The 21,534-nt window shown below is 48.4% G+C and overlaps 1 protein-coding gene across 1 annotated transcript in view; it reads right to left on the reverse strand.

Annotated features, from left to right (window-relative positions):
* PTH1R (parathyroid hormone 1 receptor) overlaps positions 1 to 21,534 on the reverse strand; it is a 128,013-nt gene that overhangs the window by 55,407 nt on the left and 51,072 nt on the right. The window contains 1 exon segment of the mRNA XM_030445230.1: positions 2,439 to 2,544. Within this exon segment, the coding sequence (XP_030301090.1) occupies positions 2,439 to 2,544 (106 nt within the window).

Below are 21,534 nucleotides of genomic sequence, written 5' to 3' on the forward strand. Positions count from 1 at the left end.
CTGAGTGATAGCACAGGAGGCTGGGAGGGAAGCACTCAGGGTTTATATTTCTCCAAGTCACAACCTCTTTGCCCCTATAAATCTTGTCTGCAAGTGAAGGGCTGGTGCCTCCTCATGGTGAAGACCATGTTGCCCTTCCCAGGCTGCTTCTTTTGGGTCTGGAGGATGGGAAAAGGGAATGGGATGAGGTCTTCCATCTGGCTGAGAGGGGTGATTGGGCCAGGGACCCAATCCTGGGACCGAGGGTGATTAGTACAAAATAGAAACCAAACCCTAGTGTCCATATCATCAAAGGAGGAAAGGACTGGACCTAACCAGGTTTCACCCTGGGCTCTGAAGCTTTTGTGCAAAACCCAAGCTGCTGAGTCTTAGCCAAGCAATTAATTGGATTAAAACTACCCCAGTGCAGATCTCAGCCCTTTTGTTCTGTCATCCCTCACCCCACAGTAGGGTCTGAAACCATCATTTTTATTCCACTCTTGGAGGATAAAGCAGCTGGCACAGTGCATAATGGAGATTGACTTTGTTTGTTCACCACTGCCTTGTAAATTCATCATTTCATGTGTCCAACAACATCTGTGGTCTAAAAATCTGAGGGGGGCAGCTCTTCTGCAAAGAAGGAAGATCTTTTTCAAATTAAAAAATCCTCTATCTGTGACCATTTACTCTTTAGACCACCTCAGAGATGCTCTGCCCATTTGCTGCCTTGGTCATGAAGGGTTAGAGTGAATTTCTGGGGTGTTACAGAAACTCTGCCCCTGGAGGTTCTTTCACAACACCTTAAGAAAAAAACTTCTTGGGGAAGGTTAAATCCCAGTTCACTCTGCCTTCAGATTAACAGGCTTCTTGCAGATTAATTTAACCTAACTATTTATTGGTAAATACTTCCTTGAGTGTTTCAAGCCTTGAATATACTCCTGTGAGCATTGACATCAAGATAATTCCTCCTCTTAACTGCACTGTTTGAGACTGAACAGAGATTTGTTATCAAGAAAAGAGAAGCAAGCTTGAGTTTTATTGCTTTTCCCAAGCCCAGGACTCAGCATGGGTTCATGAGATGTCCAAGTGACAATAAATGAGTTTTATTTATTTGAAATAAAATAGAAGAGCTAACGTTGGGCTCGGTTGCAGAACCCAGGTCTCAAACCAAGACCATGGCCATGTGCTCATAGAGTCATAGAATGGTTTGGGTTGGAGAGAACCTTCAAGATCACCTGGTTCCACCACCTCCCACTTTGAGGAACCCAATCTGGTGGGAGGTGTTCCACTTTCCAAGCCTTTTGCTCTACCAAAGCATCCATGGTAAAGAGCTCAAGCTCTGCTTGTCAGGACCTCATCTCTTCCCCAGTCCCACCAAAACTCCTGGTGACACTGAAGGAGGGAGCTGACTTCTAAAGTCACTTCTGAAGTCTCCTAGAGTTAAAAACCAGGTTGTGAGAAGAAGATTAGAGAGCTGATCTCACCAGAACCCAAGGTGGGAAGGTGGTCAGGAGCACAATGGAAGGAAATGTCTTTGCACATATGGTTTTTAATGAGGTGTTAATGGGGCACTGGGTGAACAGGACAAAGGAGCAACAGAGGATGTGGCTTGAGGTTTTGGCTGATGTAAATCCAAAGGCCTGGAATAAAATGAAATCTGGGCTTTTCTGGCCCCTTGATGTCATTTCCAACAGGAGAGGGACACCAGGTGGGCAGGAATCTCTGCTCTAAAATCCCATCTGCCTTTGGGGACCTTTCCCTCTGCTGGTGATGGATTCAGGCATCCCCAAAGTACTGACTCTGGGAAGAGGGAGCCCTGAGATGCAATGATGAAGGTGGAAAGCAATCTGTCTTGTCTTCTTCTCTCAGAAAATAGAGGGAGATGGGACAGGGCACCCACCCAGGACAAGCTGGGTGGCTGCAGGGTGCCTCAGTGCCACTAATTAACACATGTGAAACTGATGAAAGAAACCAATGGGAGATGCTTACTTTGCTACCCACATAAGAGAGCTTTCTCCCTTCCTTCTCCCTCCAGCCCTACATCTGGTAGTGATTTGGCAGCCCAAAATAGAAAGGAAGTGGAAGAATGGAGCTGAGCTGAGCCTGGCTCTGGAGGAGAACATAGAATATGTCAGAAGCAACCAGAGAAGGGGTGTGAAGGAAGTTTCATTTCTCTTATCCTTGGTGTCTTGACTTTGGGTGTAGTGATAAGGGCCATGACCATGACCCTTGCATCCTCCTGACCCCTGGGCATCTGGAATTCTGGAGCAGGAGAAAGACAACTTTGCTTTCCAAGGCCTTGTGCTGGAAGGTCTTCTCCATAGCCTACCCTGAAGAACCAATAACTTAGGTCTTGAGGTTCTTGTCTCCCATTGAGCTCTGTGTTTGGGGCTGAGGGGAAGGGCTGGGGTGGGGCAGAGAGGGGCCCATGGAGGCTGAATTGCTGTGGGAACACTCACCATGCACCTTGGCCACCTTGGCTTTCAGGTGTCGTTCACACTTGGCCTTGGCTTTCAGCAGGAGGAAAATCTGCTCCTCTTTGGTGATGACATCATCAGCATCCACCTGGAGAGAAAGGAGGTTAAAGCTCAGTGTGGGAAGAGCAGCAGGACACAAAATCCCTGGATAATGCAGGTGACCTGAATGCAAAGAACCTCTTTGCTTCAGCAGCTTCCTCCACCAGGAATTCACATGATTTCTGGGATGGGGTGGTCCAGGTTATAGGGATGAGGCAATGAGCCAAGGGAGAAAAAACCCCCATCCTAGTAAATATTGGCAGGAAACTGTTAAAAACTTGTCCTTCTGGGACACAGAAGCATGCTCAGGGAATCATAAAATCCCAGACTGGTTTGGGTTGGAAGGGGCATTAAGGATCATCCCTAACATGGCCAGGGACATCTAACCATCTAACCCCAGACTAAGTTTCCCCAAGCCCCATCCAACCTGGATTTGAACACTTCCAGAGATGGGGCAGCCACAGCTCCTCTGGACAACCTGGGCTGCTGGGAGGTGTCCCTGGCCATGTCAGGGATGAGCTTTAAGGTCCCTTCCAACCCAAACCCAACCATGATGCTGCAGTTTCATTGTACTCCTCAAACCCACTGCTGCTGAGAATTAAGGTTTTTTCACTCATTTGAAGTTATTTAATTTTGAAAACAAGTAAGACAAAGCAGCTGAAGGCCAATCAGTTCTGGAGCCAATGACAAATGACATAATGAGGGTTAATGAAATCCAGCTTAGAAGCAAACTCAAATTCAGTTTCCCACTGTGCTCCTAAAGAAGGGAATGGTGGATGCTTGAGCAGCTGGAGGGGTAATGGACATGCAGATGGGATGGTTGGATCTGATAAGGGGATTCTGAGTAAAACAGAAGTTAGTTTTTCTTGTCCTTGGAAAGAATCCACGCTGAAAATCCTTCAGAAGTGGGAGCTGGTTTCTAAACCACATTAATGCTCATGCAAAACAAAGCCATCCCTTTCCAGATGTTTGGTCTGTCCACAGTTAAGGCAACATCCCACATTTCAACTCTTTCATTGGACACTTAAAACCTCGGGGTTAAATCCTGCTGTCATTTCTATCTGCAAAACCCCTGAGTGATTCCCTCAAAGCTGGAGGAGTTGTGCTGGATTTATAGTGGCTGGAGAAGAATCTGACCTCAGGCATCTGCAATGATTCATCCCATGCACACTCAGTCCTCAAGCTCCTTTGGCTGTACTTTGAGAGCAGGGCAGCTCCCAGCCAGAGGGATGTATGGGCTCCAGGCACAGAAAATAAATTTCACTTCCCAGAAAGGGAAGATAAGTCCCCAAATGCTGTGTCCAGAGCCGGGCAGAATGGCTGGAGCAAAACGTGGAACTCAGCTCCAGTCTTCAGCTTTCCTGAGCACTGGTTACTGGTTTTACAACTCCAAGATACTACCAGATCCTTAAAAAAACACCAAACCCCACAACTCCCCATTCTTTTCCCTCCTCTAAAACTGGTTGCTACTAAACTAAATTAAACTAAACTAAACTAAACTAAACTAAACTAAACTAAAAAATGCCAAGATATATGTTTAGGAGATGTCTTACAGGGGTTCTCCTTGGTTCCATGGCTGGAACATCTATGTGAACACATATATGAATAAAACCAGATTTTCATGACTTAAAGGAGACACTGACTCTGAAGAGGCTCATGGGGAACCTACCCAGGCTGGAAAAGCTTCTCCTTTGCTGCTGAATAATTCACATTAAACACCTAAACTGGACTGATAGTTGAGGGTTCTAAACTAGTCCTCTCCTCTCCTAACCCCACATCCCATCCCTTGCCTCCAGCCCTTGTCACCCCCTTTGCTGAGACATTGCAAAGGTGTCAGCCAGGCTGAAAGCTCTCCAGGGACAGAGAACTGAGCAGTGGGATGCTGGGTCAGACACCAAAACAGCTCAAGGGACATTGGGTTCAGGGTAGGACAGGGCAGGCACACAGAGGTGGAAACCACAGAGCAGCTTCGGACCTGTCAGCTCCTGGAGGACATTTAATTCATAGAATTATAGAATCAGAGAATGTCAGGGGTTGGAAGGGACCTCCAGAAATCATCTATCCCAACCCTCCTGCCAGGGCAGGGCACACAGAACACATCCAGGGGGGGTTGGAAAGGCTCCAGAGAAGGAGACTCCAGAACCTCTCTGGGCAGCCTGGGCCAGGGCTCCCTCACCCTCACAGCCAACAAGTTTCTCCTCAGCTTCAGCTGGAACTTCCCATCTTCTCCCTTCAGCCCAGGATTCCCTCTCCTATTCCTGGACACCACTGAACAGAGATTGGCCCCTTCCTCTTGCCCCCCACCCCTCAGCTACTGATGGACATTCAGCAGATCCCCTCTCAGCCTTCTCTTCTCCAGCCTCAACAGCCCCAGGCCTCTCACTCTTTCTCCACCCCAGAGATGCTCAAGTCCCTTCAGCACCCTCCCAGCTCTCCCTTGGCCTCTCTCCAGTAGATCTCTGGCTCTCTGGAACTGGGGAGCCCCAAACTGGAGCCAGGATTCCATAGGTGCTCTCCCTAGGGCAGAGCAGAGGGGGAGGAGAACCTCCCTGGATCTGCTGGACACACTTGAAAATTGTTCAGTCCCACTTTTTTTTTTTTTTTTTTTTTTTTTTTTTTTTTTTTTTTTTTTTTTTCCCTGTGCATCTGATTTTCCTGCTCTGGATCTTCTGCTCTTAAGACAACCCTTCCCTACTCATCTTTCCATCCTGGCTCTCAAAGGTTAAATAAAATCCACAGCTTTGCAATACAGATGCACTCACGGTGTGAGACACGTTTGGATCTGGCTTGGCAAAACTTCTTCTTTGACAAACAATCTCAACACCTGATCCAAAAATACCCCAGGACAACCTTGCTAAAATCATCAGGAGTTGAGGATGCCAACTTCGTGGAACCTGAATATCCCCAGGCAGCCAAATAAGTGGCTTCATTTTCTGGAAGGGTTAAGGTAGGGGCTGCAGGAGTTCTTGGGAGGTGGCAGCTACTGCTGGGGTGGATTTGGGTGGATTTGGGTCAGGAGAAAGATGGAGCTAGAGAGACTGGTATGAGAAGTATCTGTAAGGTACTGGGTGGTACAGAGGAAGGGTGCTAATTAGCCAGAATTTTGCAGAATTTGAGGCCTGGGAGGCAGAAGATGAAGAGAGCAAGATCTAAAAGAAACAAGACAGTGACTGGAAGCAGAACACATCAGAGGCTTTAAAATAGGCCTAGGAAATTAATAAAGGACAGAATTGTCAGTTGCTGTTCAACACTGTAGCCTGGATGCAAAATTCTGGTGCAGGAAAATCTTAAACCTTCTGGTCACCCAAAGCTGGGAGGTGACAACCATTTAAGTGCTGTCTCTTCACCTAAACATCCCCAGCTGGCAGCTCCTGGGGATGATCTGTTAGGAGAGAAGACAGACTGAATAAAGCTGTTTTCATAAATATCTATAGCTCCTCTATTTCTTTTTGGGGCCACAGGAACCTTGTGCCCTGCTGAGCAGCCAGGAACATCCCCCTACACTCAGAGTATGGTCCAGTTTGTCTCTTAAAAAATCCACTCTGCTTTCTCTACACTTGTTGTTCAGGACCCTAAAAAGAAAAAAAAAGGAGAGAGGAGGTGCAAGGAATCCTTCATCCAGCTCACCACAATTTGCATATTCATTTCCCTCATTTTTTACCAAAAACCTCTGCTCTGAGCCCATTTGCAGCCCAACACCCCTCATTCTGCAGGTGCTCATCAGCTAGCAGAAAGGAACAAATATCCATCCAGGTTGGATGGGGCTTGGAGCACCCTGGGCTGCTGGGAGGTGTCCCTGCCCATGGGTTGGATTTTGATGAGCTTTAAGGTCCTTTCCAACCCAACCTTTCCTTGATTCTGTGTTTACTTCTTGCTGACAAAATCTCTGCCTTGTTGGCCAACTGGGGACATCCACGAGGAGATGTACCAACCTCAGGTGTTCCCCTGGAATTCCCCCAGTTGTCACTGAGTATTTGGGTAGACAGATCAGCTGCAGTTCATCCCACCCTCAAGCCACCCCCTAAAATATTTTTTTTTTCCTTTTTTAATTTTTTTTCCACTTTGGGCAGCTGGTGGCTGCAGCCATTGGCAGCACTGAGAAGATCCATGGGGCTTAGAAGAAGATTTTTTTGCTGGAATGAGCTCTGCAGGCAAGAGAAACACCTGAGGGAAGTCAGAGATGATGTCACAGACAGGTACATCTCTCAAATCCAACAGTTTGGAAGCAAGAGGTGGTTGTGCCCCTGCAAGAATTGACAGCAAATCCCTTTCTATCCCTAACTTATTCCATCCCATTCTCCCTAAGTTTCTTCCTCATGATGATGGATGAGGGGAAGGCTGTGGATGTGGTCTGCCTGGACTTCAGCAAGGCCTTTGACACCGTCTCCCACAGCATCCTCCTGAAAAAGCTGTCAGCCCACAGCTTGGACAGGAGCACCCTGTGCTGGGTTAGGAACTGGCTGGAGGGCCGGGCCCAGAGAGTGGTGCTGAACGGGGCTGATCCAGTTGGCAGCCGGTCACTAGTGGAATGGGCTGCCCAGGGAAGTAGTGGATTCTCCGTGTCTGGAGATATTTCAAAAGAGACTGGATGTGGCACTCAGTGCCATGGGCTGGGAAGTGCAGCAGTAGTGGATCAAGGGTTGGACTTGATGATCTCTGAGGTCCCTTCCAACCCAGCCCATTCTATGATTCTATGATTCTATGATTCTCATGAATCCCTGCATCGAGTGAGCTTGGTAGCGAAGTTGTAGAATCTAAAGGGATGCAGGGAGGCTGAGCACCACTCAGGGAGGTAAAAAAAGGACAATTTTGCCCTTTAAACCTGGTGTTCCAGCCTTGGTGCAGCTGGAAGGGATGCAGGTTCCCACCTGGCCTCCCCTGGTTTGCAATCAACCCCCTCCTGCTTTTCTTTCTCAATGTTTATCACCTCTCAGCTTCCCAGCACTGTATTTTATTTTTTTTTAATTTTTTGCCAGGAAGATAAAAAAAAAAAAAAAAAAAGGCTCCTTGTGGATTATCCAGAAATCTTTTGTGTGTTTTTTTCCTCCCCCCTTCTGAGAAAGCAGAAATGCAGAGCAGGAATCAGGCCAAGCAGGGAAAGGGTGCAATGACAAGGCAATTCCAGAGGCTGTTAAATCAGTTTTGGTTCAGTGTTCCCCACCTCCACCCCCCCCCCCCCATCTTCTATGCCCCCAGAGGAGTCCATAGGATAATTATGATAATGCTTGCTGGTATTTCCATTTCATTGGCTGATCTCCCAGCCACTAAAGTAAACCCCAAATCTCCACGGGGAGGTCATATTCATCCTTGTTTATGGGACTCATTTTCAGAAATAACACTGTGCTTTTTGTGAAACTTCCCAGGCAACAGCTCAAAAAAAGAGCTGAAGGCAAACAGATTCCTTGGTCAGGGTTGAGAGCATCACAGCCACTCCATGGGCCCAAGGCAAGGGACTGCTGGTGGTCACCAACTTGGGTGTAGAATCCCAGAATGTCAGGTGGGAAGGGACCTCCAGGCCCATTTTCTCCAACCCTTCTCTTATTATCGTTGATCTGAGATGTCTCAGCACCCATGGAGCTGAGACTTCCAACTTTCCCAAGTGGGGGAATCCACCCCTTCCCCTGGGAGACCATTCCAAGGTCTGACTGTCCTCAGGGGGACAAATTTTCCTCTGGTGTCCACTGGGAATCTCCCCAGGAGCACCTTGTGCCCATTGCCCCTTGTCCTGTCCATGGGACTCCTTGTACCCAGGGAGTCTCCAGCTGCTTTGGAGCCCCCTCTAAGTACTGAACATGGTCAGAAGGTCTCCCCTGAGCCTTCTCTTCTCAAGGCTGAACAAGATGATTTCTGGTGAGAAAGCAGCTGCAGGCAGGAGAAGGTGCTCAGGAGAGAGAAGAGAAGGAGAAATATTTGAAAATGAAAGTGATATGGAAGGAAAATGGAGGTGGGAAGAGGGTGGGACATTGTTGGGACACACAGTGGAGTTTGCACCCTAAACCAGCCCTGATGGTTTTGGTGGACATTTCTAGAAGGGTGGTGATGGTGATGGTGATGGTGATGGTGATGGTGATGTCTTGTGAGGAGTGATCCTGATGGACTGGCTGGGGACACAGAGAAAACCAAGAGTTGGTCAGCTCTGGGGAGCATGAAAGAGGTTTCCTAAATTTTCCTTCAGTGGGCTGGGTGAAGGGTCCAAGTGGGACATCAACCCAAGCAGGAGAAGGTCAGAAACCAAGTAGTAGAAGGCTGTAAACCAAGTCCTTTCTCTGCAGCAGAATTTGCAAAGGAGCAGAAAGCATCAGCAGAAAGGTGATGAAATTAAAGCTTATTCCAGCCTTGCTGATGGAGCAGTCCCTCTCCTAAACACTGGGAGGGTCAGGATAGGTGTTAGGATTAAAGGATTAATCTAACCAAGTCTAATCTAAGGCCAGACCTGCAGCTGCCCCAGGTGAGCATCCATCTACTGAGATCAGAGCAGCAAAATGGGTTGAAGGCAATGGGGTGAAGAAGCCAAGAGGGGTGGCACAATGGAGTGATGCCACACAATAGGGATTCGAGGGCTTTGGGCAGGAGCTGATGTAGTCCTCAGCATGGGCTGAGCCAAAACTGGACCAGACAGGAGCTGGTGGTGATGGGGAAGTGCTCAGGAGGAGGAAGAGGTGGTTGGAAACACAAGGCTTTGCATGAGGTTGGTCAGAAAAGGGGTGGCAACACAGGATGAGGCGAGAATTGATACCCTGGAATTTTTTTCCCTTTCTTTTCCTTTCCCTTTCCCTTTCCCTTTCCCTTTCCCTTTCCCTTTCCCTTTCCCTTTCCCTTTCCCTTTCCCTTTCCCTCTCCCTTCCTTTCCTTTCCTTTCCTTTCCTTTCCTTTCCTTTCCTTTCCTTTCCTTTCCTTTCCTTTCCTTTCCTTTCCTTTCCTTTCCTTTCCTTTCCTTTCCTTTCCTTTCCTTTCCTTTCCTTTCCTTTCCTTTCCTTTCCTTTCCTTTCCTTTCCTTTCCTTTCCTTTCCTTTCCTTTCCTTTCCTTTCCTTTCCCTTTTCTCTTCTTCTCTTCTCTTCTCTTCTCTTCTCTTCTCTTCTCTTCTCTTCTCTTCTCTTCTCTTCTCTTCTCTTCTCTTCTCTTCTCTTCTCTTCTCTTCTCTTCTCTTCTCTTCTCTTCTCTTCTCTTCTCTTCTCTTCTCTTCTCTCCTCTCCTCTCCTCTCCTCTCCTCTCCTCTCCTCTCCTCTCCTCTCCTCTCCTCTCCTCTCCTCTCCTCTCCTCTCCTCTCCTCTCCTCTCCTCTCCTCTCCTCTCCTCTCCTCTCCTCTCCTCTCCTCTCCTCTCCTCTCCTCTCCTCTCCTCTCCTCTCCTCTCCTCTCCTCTCCTCTCCTCTCCTCTCCTCTCCTCTCCTCTCCTTCTTCTCCTCTCCTCTCCTCTCCTCTCTTCTCCTCTCTCTCTCTTTTTTATTTTTTAAATGGAGTTATTATCCTTTAGATGTGAGAGCACTGATTCTTTCCATTACTTTATGATTGGCTTTAGGTATCTACTTTACCTCCTGTTTCCCTACACTTCTTCAAGTGAATATCTGTACAAAACCCCAGCATCCTCTGACCACCAGGCTCTGCTGGGTCACTCAGCTCCAGATGAACCCTGGCAAGTGTGGAAGGACTTGGGATTTGAATGTCTTGGACAAAATGTACCCTGTGCAACCTCTTTTACTGGGGCTGCTGCCAGTCCTACAGCCAAGTAGGATCTGTCAGGCTACAGCTCAGCTGCTGATTGACTCTGCCCCATGTCTGGCTGTTATGACACAGAAAAAAATAAAAATCTGCTGGAGATCTGCTGGAGCTACACATGGGCTTTTGCAGTCACTCAAAGCACACGTGTAATGGCAAATAAAACTCCTTCTTGGCTTTAGAAGGAGATTGAGACCCCACCACTTGCTTCTGGAAGCCAATGTTTAGTTAAAATACATCCCTCACCCCCAATAAGCTGCTCTGAACTCGTGCTTCAAAGTCTGGAGCTTTCTATTCCAGAGGCACTTTGCAGCATCTCCCTGGTGGAGAGGTTGAGCAGAGTAAATGCAGATAAACCATGTTTACTCTCTTCTAATTTGGGCATTGCTGGGTTTGCCCACTGCCCAAATAATCTAATTCTCTCTTTTGATTTCCTGCTGGCTCCTTCCTTCTTAACCTCTGCTTGTCTGCACACTATCAATGCCTTGGTATTAAAAAAAACATTAAAAAAAACCAAAACCCAAACAAAATAACAACCAACACACAAAAAAAACCACAAAAAAGCCCCCCCACAACACTAAAAAACACTAAAAAACTAAAACTGGGGACAAATTGTTTCAAAGAGGAGATTCAAGCCCTCAATCAAGAGGTTCAAGATGCTAAACTGGGGGAGGGAGAGCAGGGACTGATGGTTGTTCTGTCCCGAGGGAGTTAATTTAACTGAATAGGTATTATTTCCAAAGTTAAGGAGAAAAAAAAAATGAAAAAAAAATGTGGCTTGAAACCTATTTCCTTTCAGGTTAATGCTGGAAGGATTTAAAAATAAATAAAACCAAAGTGCCAGTTGGCCCAGCCAGAGATTCAGTAGCAAAAGCAGCAGAGACACCAATCACTGCCAGCTGCTAATTGCAAAATCTGTGGTTTGCTCAGGAGTGGGGAAGAGGAGGAGGGGAGGAAGGTTGCTTCCCAGAAGGAGACTCTGGAGTCATGAACAAGTAGGAGAAAGCAGATTTGGGGTTGCTCTGAGCTCACCTGGGAGCCTCCTCTTCTCCAGGCTGAACAACCCCAATCCCTCAGCCTGGCTTCCCAGGGAGGTGCTCAGCCCTCTGAGCATTTGAGTGGCTCTGCTCTGGACACCTTCCAGGAGCTCTGTGTCCTTCTGGGGTTGGGGACTCCAGACCTGGGCACAGCACTGCAGGGGGGGCTCAGCAGAGCACCAGTGAATGGGAAGAGGAAAGGTTGGCATGGAAAGATGCTGGGATGAACTGGAAATGTCATATCCTGTCACCATGCCTGGGGAATGGGCTGAGCTGATCTCCCTGAGGCCCTTCCAATCCCATTTGGTTTTGCTTTGCTTTTGGGAAGCCTCATCCTTCAAGTAGGACAAGAAGAAAGTCAGCCTGGAGACTCCTGATAACTCATAGCAAAAGAAATGAACTGGTTTGAACAGGGATGTCCACAACATTTAGGATCATAGGACTACAAAATGTCTTTGGGATGGAGTGATACCATGGCATAGAATCATAGAATCACAGAATTGGCTGGGTTGGAAGGGACCTCAGAGATCATCAAGTCCAACCCTTGATCCACTCCCCCCGTGGTTCCCAGCCCATGGCACTCAGTGCCACATCCAGGCTCTTTGGAAAGATCTCCAGACACGGAGAATCCACTACTTCCCTGGGCAGCCCATTCCAATGCCTGATCACCCTCTCCAGAAAGAAATTCTTTCTCATCTCCAACCTAAACCTCCCCTGGCACAACTTGAGACCCTGCCCTCTTGTCTTGCTGAGAGTTGCCTGGGAAAAGAGCCCAACCCCCCCTGGCTCCAACCTCCTTTCAGGGAGTTGTAGAGAGTGATGAGGTCTCCCCTGAGCCTCCTCTTCTCCAGCCTCAACACCCCCAGCTCCCTCAGCCCTTCCTCACAGCAATTCTGCTGGATCCCTTCACAGCCTCCTTGCTCTTCTCTGGACCTGCTCCAGCACCTCAATCTCCTTCCTGAGGGGCTGAGGGGCCCAGAACTGGACACAGGACTCAAGCTGTGGCCTCACCAGAGCTGAGCACAGGGGCAGAATCCCTTCCCTGGACCTGCTGGCCACGCTGTTCCTGAGCCAGCCCAGGATGCCATTGGCCTTCTTGGCCACCTGGGCACACTGCTGGCTTCTGTTCAGCTTCCTGGCAATCCAGACTCCCAGGTCCCTTTCTGCCACTCTGTGCCCAGCCTGGAGCTCCCCATGGGGTTGTTGTGGCCAAAGTGCAGGACCCGGCACTTGGAATGTTGAACCTCATCCCATTGGGATCATCCCAACTCTCCAGTCTGTCCAGGTCCCTCTGCAGAAACAGAAGAGGACCTTTATCATCCTTCCAAACTCTTCAAGCTGATAATCTACACGGATCTCCTTCCTTGGCCATCCTGCCATGCTAATTCCTCTATTATTTAGTGATCTCACACTTTATGGTCAGCACTTCTCAAGAAGAACTGACATTTATGGTGTATTTCCAGGACCTGGAGGTTTAGGAGAACATTTGTCTCACCAAGATGTTTGCTTCCTTTCCTGCTTTACACCCCGGGAGCAAGCAAGGTGGAACCCAAGAGGTTTAGTTACTTAAAAAAATTGAGGAAATTCACCACAACTTCTCCTCAGGTGGTTTTCCCAGGGATTAGGGGATGGAGCTGGTGTAGGGAGGTCAGGAGGAGTGGGTACTGGTTGGAGTTGTACTTCTGAATCATAAATAACCCCCATGACTCCATGCACTTGTGCAACGGGATGACTGGAGTCAGGAATGGTTTAGCCCAACCTGAAGAAGCTAAGGTCTAAAACATCTGCATGGATCACAGCCTGAAACTTGGGGGTCCAAAGGACTCACTCAGCTGGAGGCATCCACGTCTCCAGAGCTCTGATGTGAGATGAGACAAAACCTTCCCTGAACTTCTCCATTGCTTATCCAGATTTGAGATCAGCTGAACCAAGGGCTGTTCCCTCTGCCCAGACCAAGACAGGGGTTTGAAGCTTAGATCCAAGCTAGAAAAGCAGATCTGTGCTCTCTGAGCTGCCAGAGAGATGCAAAATTGCTTTTTTTGGTGTGCTTGGCAGCTGAAAGTGCTGCCTGATCCTCCTGGGACTTGGAGGTCCTCTTGTTTGTCGCTGATGGAAAGCTCTGTCCATCCCCATAATGGCTGCAATTTGGGGAGGATGCTGAAAGAAAGTGAAGATCACTCTGGCATCGTGTTTTGATTTGTCTTGGCTCCCATCTGGACCTTTCCATCACCTCCAAGGGTTGCTGGGAAGAAGTGCACTGCAAGACCCTATGTTTTCCAACACTGAGCTACAATGCTGGCTTCTCTCTTTCCCTTTTAACCTTATTCTTTGAAACTCAATGATTTGGTTTCCCACCTTGCTGTCTACAGCAATGGTTTCACGACCATCAAGGCTGCAAGGCTTGATTTCTGCCCTTTCTTTTTTCCTATATATTTTTAAAATCTATTCTGTGTTGCAACAAAAGTTCATGGAAGGGATTTTCTTGTGAGAATCACAGAATCATCATGGTTGGAAAGGACCTTCAAGATGATCGGATCCAACCATCAGCCCTTCACCACTAAATCATCTCCTGAAGCACCACAATTACCCATTTTTTAATACCTCCAGGGATGGAGACTCCACCACCTCCCTGGGCAACCTCTTCCAATGCTTCCCCACTCTTTCAGTGAAGAAATTTTTCTAATATCCAATCTGAACCTCCCCTGGTGCAACTTGAACCCATTTCCTCTTGTCCTCATGGAATGGACCCCTTGTTGCTCCTTCCCATGCTCCTATCACAGATGCAAGAAGAAGACACAGATCCTCTGAGTACAGACCCTGTGGTCCTGAAGCTGTGTAAGGAAATTCTTCCTCAGTTATGTGACAGCTAAAGAGCAACAAAAGGGATGGATTTTTCTTAATTCTTCAAGGGAAACTCCAACTCCTTCCCCTTTGGCTCCCCAGTTCTCTTGCCTCTCTCAAAACCAACTCCCTCCTTTAGGTTTCTCTCCTGAGTTTCCGAACTTCTGGCAGTGATTTATTTTTTAAAAACCTTTCTAGGAATACTCTCTCTGGATGAGGGAGCTGGAGTCCAGGCTTTTCCTCAAGTACTCCCAATTGTCCTCAGACAGGACAGATGCTTGCAGGCAGCTGGGCCAAGGATGCAAACTGAGCTGTTTCAACACACTGACACAAATTCCCTTTTTATCTTCCCATGGCACAGAGCACTGACAAGAGGAGCAGGAGAAAACCTGATATCAAATCATGACACTAGAGCTTTAGAAAAACCCAAATTAATTCCATTAAATTAAAGAAACCTGGGTAATTCACAGCATTTTTGCTTCTATTTCTCCTATCAGCAGAAGAGCTGGGGGTTAGGAAACAGAATATGCCCTGGGGGGATGTGCCTGGGAGGAGAAAGTCCCCAAACATCCCTCACTCAGCTGTCCAAACTGCAGAAAAATGGCATTCTCTCTATTTCACAACCAAGAACCTTTGTTGGACTGAAGGCAGGTCCATGCCCTTAATGCTGAATCCCTGTGGAATGTCTCCTGGACAGCTGTTTAAAACAGCAATTAAAAAAGAAAGGTTTTCAAGTAAACACCTGCTAGGAAGAGTTCTTACCCGTATTAAGAATGAATCATAGGATTGCTCAGGCTGGAAAAGACCTTCAAGATCACCAAGTCCAGCTTCATCCTAACCCTCTTACCCTGATCCTGAGGAGCCACCACTAAACCAAAGCCATCCAGGTGATTTTTAAACACATTCAGGGATGGAGACGCAACCACCTCCCTAGGGAGCCTCTTACCAACCCTTTCTGTACAGAAGTTTCTCCTGCTACCCAACCTAAACCTCCCCTGACATAACTTGGAGCCATTTCCCCTTGTCCTGTCCTCTGTCACCAGTGGGAAGAGACCAACCCCACTCTCCCTACAACCTTCCTGCAGGTGTTAGTAAAGAGTGAGAAGGTCTCCCCTCAGCCTCCTTTTTTCCCTGACAATTGCTATTTTCCCTACTACAGCCCCAACCCCCTCACTCACTCCTCATAGGAGATGTTTTCCAAACCCTTCCCCAGCTTTGTTTCCCTTCTCTGGACCTGCTCCAACCCCCCCAATGTCCTTTTTGTGTTCAGGTGCCCAAAGCTGCACACAAAACTCGAGGTGTGCCCTCACCAGAGCTGAGAAAGGAGCAGGATGATTTCCCTGGACCTGTTGGCCACACCAGTCCTGATCCAAGCCAGGATGCCATTGGCCTTCTTGGCCACCTGGGCACATTGCTGGCTCATGTTCAGCCAACTGGCAATCAATAAACCAAGGTCCTTTTCTGCCAGCCAGCTTTCCAACCACTCTTCTACAAGACTGTAGGGTTGCCTGGGGTTGTTGGGACCAAAATGCAAGACCTGACATTTGGCCTTAGTGGATATCATGAGTTGGTCTCAGCTCAATGACCCAGTCTGTCCAGGTCCCTCTGAAGCCATTTTACCATCCAGCAGATCCACACTCCCTTCCAGCTTGGGGTCATCTGCCAACTTACTGAGGGTGCCCTCAATGCCCTCATCAAGATCATTAATAAAGATGTTCAACTGGGGTGGTCCCATCACTCAGCCCTGAAGGACACCACTAGTGAGTGGCCACCAACTGGATTTATCTCCATTGAGGACACCATTTGTGAGTGGCCACCAAGTGGATTTATCTCCAATGAGGACACCACTTGTGAGTGGCCACCAACTGGATTTATCTCCATTAAGAACACCACTTGTGAGTGGTCACCAACTGGATTTATCTCCAATGAGGACACCATTTGTGAGTGGCCACCAACTGGATTTATCTCCATTGGGGACACCACTTTTGAGTGGCCACCACCTGGATTTATCTCCATTGGGGACACCACTTGTGAGTGGCCACCAACTGGATTTATCTCCAGTGGCCAAAACTCTTTGGGCCAGGCCATCCAGCAGAGAATGTGCCCATCCAAGCCATGGTCAGAGAAGCTTTTCCAGGAGGATGTTAAGGGGGACAAGGTCAAAGGCTTTATTGAAGACTCCATCAACAGCCTTTCTGGTTAGAAACCACTTTTCTGGCTCTGCTATACAGAATCACAGAATGTCAGTGGATGGAAGGCATCTCTGAAGATCAACAAGTCAACCACTCTGTAAGAGCAAGACCAAAACTAGGGAAGGTCACTCAGAAATTCATCTGGATGGATCTTGAAAGTCTCCAGAGAAGGAGACTCCACAACCCCTCTGGGGAGCTTTAGATCCTGTATATATGGGATATCCAGGCCCTGATTCCCAGATCTGAACCTGCCTTTTACCTTCTGGGATGTTAATCCATAGAATCATGGAATGGGCTGGGTTGGAAGGGACCTCAGAGATCATCAAGTCCAACCCTTGATCCACTCCCCCCGTGGTTCCCAGCCCATGGCACTCAGTGCCACATCCAGGCTCTTTGGAAAGATCTCCAGACACGGAGAATCCACTACTTCCCTGGGCAGCCCATTCCAATGCCTGATCACCCTCTCCAGAAAGAAATTCTTTCTCATCTCCAACCTAAACCTCCCCTGGCACAACTTGAGACCCTGCCCTCTTGTCTTGCTGAGAGTTGCCTGGGAAAAGAGACCAACCCCCCCTGGCTCCAACCTCCTTTCAGGGAGTTGGAGAGAGTGATGAGGTCTCCCCTGAGCCTCCTCTTCTCCAGCCTCAACACCCCCAGCTCCCTCAGCCCTTCCTCACAGCAATTCTGCTGGATCCCTTCACAGCCTCCTTGCTCTTCTCTGGACCTGCTCCAGCACCTCAATCTCCTTCCTGAACTTCCTGAGGGGCCCAGAACTGGACACAGGACTCAAGCTGTGGCCTCCCCAGGGCTGAGCACAGGGGCAGAATCCCTTCCCTGGACCTGCTGGCCACGCTGTTCCTGAGCCAGCCCAGGATGCCATTGGCCTTCTTGGCCACCTGGGCACACTGCTGGCTCCTGTTCAGCTTCCTGGCAATCCAGACTCCAATGTCCCTCTCTGTCTGGCTGCTCTCCAACCACTCTGTGCCCAGCCTGTAGCACTACTTGGGGTTGTTGTGGCCAAAGTGCAGGACCCGGCACTTGGGATTGAATTCCAGAGCACTACCAGCGAATTTTGTATGGACTTTTCCAAACTCAACATTCCCAAGCCCCTCAGATTTGTTCTCCAGACCCTTCCCCACTTGCTTGCCCTTCTCTGAACTCCCTCCAGCTCCTCAATGTCCTTCTTGGAGTGAGGGGCCCAGAACTGAACACAGCCCAGGGGCACCATCCCTGCCCTTCTCCTGCTGGCCACACCATTCCTGATCCAAGCCAGGATGCTGGTGGCCTTCTTGTCCTGGTTTGGGCCAGGATAAAGGGGATTTTCTGTCTGGTACTTTTGCTTTCAGCTCAGTCTCTTGTAAGGAGCTGCACTTGCTGAAACGAACAGCAAGTTTCTCAGTCAGTGTCTGATCTGGGACTGATCACACTCCAGGTTCAAAGTTACTGCTGGAGAATGGGCTGCAGAACCACTGCTTGGTTCTGAGGAATATCTTGGGCTCCAGAAAGAGAAAAGGAGTAAAGAGGTCATGCCTGGAACCCTCCTTTAGGGAGGAAAGGACAAGATAAACTGACCAAAATTGACCAGAGTATTCCATCCCATACACCTCATCGTCAGGATAAATTTGAGGGATCACCAGGCTCAAACCCCTTCCTGCTTCCCCTTCCCCTCTCCCTGTTTGCTTCAGCATCCTGGGAGGATTCCATCCCTTCCTCTGCCTGTGCTCCTGATCCATCCCAGCCTGAATCTGTGTGTTCCTGCCTCCAGCTCCCAACTGCTGCTGACCCCAGGATTCCAGCCTGGACTTTCCCAGGGCTGCCCTGCAGCCTCGGGGGTGACGTGAGAGTTATTGGGGGAAAGGGGGGAGGAACCTGGGATCAATTTTCCTGTCTATTTGTATAGATTTAGTCATTTTTCCTATTTTTCATTCCTGTTTCATTCAAGCTGTGTAGTTTAGTTTCCCACCCATGAGTCTCTCTCCCTTTTTCTCTCTCCTTTTTTTTATCAGGGAGGAGAGGGGGATTAATAGAGAGAATCTGTTTTTTGGTTTAATTGCCAGCCCAGTGCTAAACTCTGACACCTTCTTGGCCACCTGGGCACACTGCTGGCTCCTATCCAGCTGGGTACCAACCACCACCCCCAGCTCCTTTTCTGCCTGGCATCTCTCCAGCCACTCCTCCCCAAGCCTCCTTGCTTTATCTGTTTTGATACTTCTATTTTTATTTTTATTTTATTTTATTTTTTATTTCGTGCAGCTACGTTTCCCTGGAGCAGAGGGAGGAAAGGATGGATTTCAGAGCAGGATGCTCCAAGGAGCAGTAACGAGGTGCAGAAACATTAAACCCTTTCCCATGGGTGTCAGGGGGAGCTCTGCTTGCAGTGGGAATGAGAAAACAGCTCCTGCAGCCTTCTTGTTGGCAAATCATCAGCATTATGCTCAAAAGCTCAACTAAATTTCCAATGCAGCTGCTCCAGGACAGTTTGTGATTGATTTCTTTTTTTTTTTTTTTTTTTTTCCCTCTTTTTTTCTTTTTAATATTTTTTTTCTCCTTCCAAAACATCAACTCTTCATGGTCCTTGGATCCATCCATGCAGCCCCATGCAAAACCCTCCTACCCTGGTGGCCCCAGGAAACCTCAGAATTTTTGTCAGGAGGCAAAGCCTTGGCACTCCTTCCCTGCTGTAGCTTGGAGACCTGGGACACCAAGAAAACCTTTAGGTCAGGCTAACCTGCTCCTTTCCAGAGCCCTGGGTACATCTTGCTCTCCTGGTGCCAGACATCCAGATGTGTCCAGCTTCCAGCCCCAGGGAGAAAGAGAGATGGAACAGAGATACCAGAGCCTTGCTGCTCTTCTCACTTCTTTCCTATTTTAGGGCAGAAGCTAAATTTATTCTTCCCATCTTTGATGTCCAGACAGGAGTTTGGTAGATCCTCCTGAGATGTTCCTGCTCCAAATAATCCATCCCACATCCCTCAACCTGCTGCTCCAGTCCTAGGGTTTGGGTTTTCCTCCTGCCAGCTCCGGGTTGCTGCTGGGACCAGAGGGAGATGAGGAATTCCTGCCCTGTGCCAAGGCTGTGGGCCAGGCAGGGATGGGCGGAATGCCATCTCAGGAAGGTGACAGCATGGTGAAAAGGGCTGTTCCCCTTGGGGTGTACCTCCAGGTACCTTCCTCTGCTGGCCATGCTGAGCAGCGTGTCCAGGAGCTGAGGTTGGGTGGAAATGAGCAACATGAGCTTAGGGAGAGACGGGTTTGGTCAGGAAAATAGTTCCTCAATGGGAGAATGGGACCCCCCCCATGGTGGGGGTCAGAAAACCAGAAACCATAGAATTATAAACTCATCAGGATTGGAGAGGGCTTTCAAGATCATCAAGTTAACTCCAATCCAACAACTCACCTAAGTGGGATCCACAGAACCCAAGGTTAGAGGTCAGTGCAGAGAAATAAGGATTTCCCTGGTGTGAGGGGTGATCTGCTGAGTTAGTTACCATCCAAACACAACCTGTTTGTCTGCCCTGGCTCTTGGCTGTCCAACTGTGAGCATCTCTGGGAGCTCAGGAAGGACACCAGTGATGGATGTGGCTCCAAGCAGAAGGTGTCCTGCCAGCCAAGTGTCACTCACACTTAGGAAAGATGCCATGGGGCTGCATGGATGGATCCAGGTGTCTGGGACTGTTTTTCCTCCCTAAAGGTAATGGGACAACCCACATCCTCCCAGACAAACTCCTGCACCCTCTAGAAGAGGCTGGACATGGTGATCTTTGAGGCCTTTTCCAACCATGGCAATTCTGTGATCCAGATGGGAATGAGCCCTGCTGCACAATCACTGGATTATTTTGGTTAATTGACCTTCAAGATCATCAGTCCAACTGTTAACCTGGCACTAACAAGTCCTTAACTAAACCATATCCCTCTTAAATACCTCCAGGGATGGTACAGGGTCAGTGCAGAGAAATAAGGATTTCCCTGGTGTGAGGGGTGATCTGCTGAGTTAGTTACCATCCAAACACAACCTGTTTGTCTGCCCTGGCTGTTGGCTGTCCAACTGTGAGCATCTCTGGGAGCTCAGGAAGGACACCAGTGATGGATGTGGCTCCAAGCAGAAGGTGTCCTGCCAGCCAAGTGTCACTCACACTTAGGAAAGATGCCATGGGGCTGCATGGATGGATCCAGGTGTCTGGGACTGTTTTTCCTCCCTAAAGGTAATGGGACAACCCACATCCTCCCTGACAAACTCCTGCACCCTCTAGAAGAGGCTGGACATGGTGGTCTTTGAGGCCTTTTCCAACCATGGCAATCCTGTGATCCACATGAGATTGAGCCCTGCTGCACAATCACTGGATTATTTGGGTTAATTGACCTTCAAGATCATCAGTCCAGCTGTTAACCTGGCACTAACAAGTCCTTAACTAAAGCATACCCCTCTTACATACCTCCAGGGATGGTGACTCCATTGCCCTGGGAGTTTGGGAGGGGAATCTTTCATTTGGGAGAGAAGCAAAGGAATCCTGAAGGACATTTATTGTGAGAGAGTCAGGAACCTTCCAAAACCTGAAGGGAACCTCCAGGAAGGCTGCAGAGGGACTTTTCCTCAGTGTCCAGCCATAGGACAAGGGGAAATGGATTGAAACTGAAGGAGAAGAGCCTGGGAGGCATCAAGAGGAGCACGGCCAGCAGGTCAGGAGAGGGGATTCTCCCCCTCTGTCAGATCCCACCTCAAATCCTGCTCCCAGCTCTGGTGTCCCCACAGTTGTGTCCCTGCTTTCCTCCAGTCAACTGAGATTTCCCTCTAATCTAATCTAATCTAATCTAATCTAATCTAATCTAATCTAATCTAATCTAAAGAAAATAGACTAAATTAAACTAAAATAATCTAATCCAATCTATCCAATCTTTACCTAACTCTCTCCTCATTCTCTTCTACTGATCCAGATAAAAGTTGTGGGTTTGAAGTATCTGATTAGAAAAAGGCTACATTTTGATGGAAATAAAACACAAAGAAGCCTCAGAACACCTCAGACTTCTCGAGTCTCATTTCAATGGAGTAATAATCTTCTCCTAACTGCTTATTTTTCTAATTTTTACACATTCACAGATTCTCCTCTAGCAATTTTCTTTTTCTGAAGGATGGGGGGAGACAGAATAAAAATAGGAAATCACTTCTTAGGTCTGACATTCCCATTTGGATCCTATCTGGAGCAGCTCTGCTCCCAGGAGAGGCTGAGGAGCTGGGATTGTTCAGCCTGGAGAAGAG

The sequence above is a fragment of the Calypte anna genome, chromosome 2 (assembly GCF_003957555.1).
Source record: "Calypte anna isolate BGI_N300 chromosome 2, bCalAnn1_v1.p, whole genome shotgun sequence".
In the NCBI taxonomy this organism is placed as follows: Eukaryota; Metazoa; Chordata; class Aves; order Apodiformes; family Trochilidae; genus Calypte; species Calypte anna.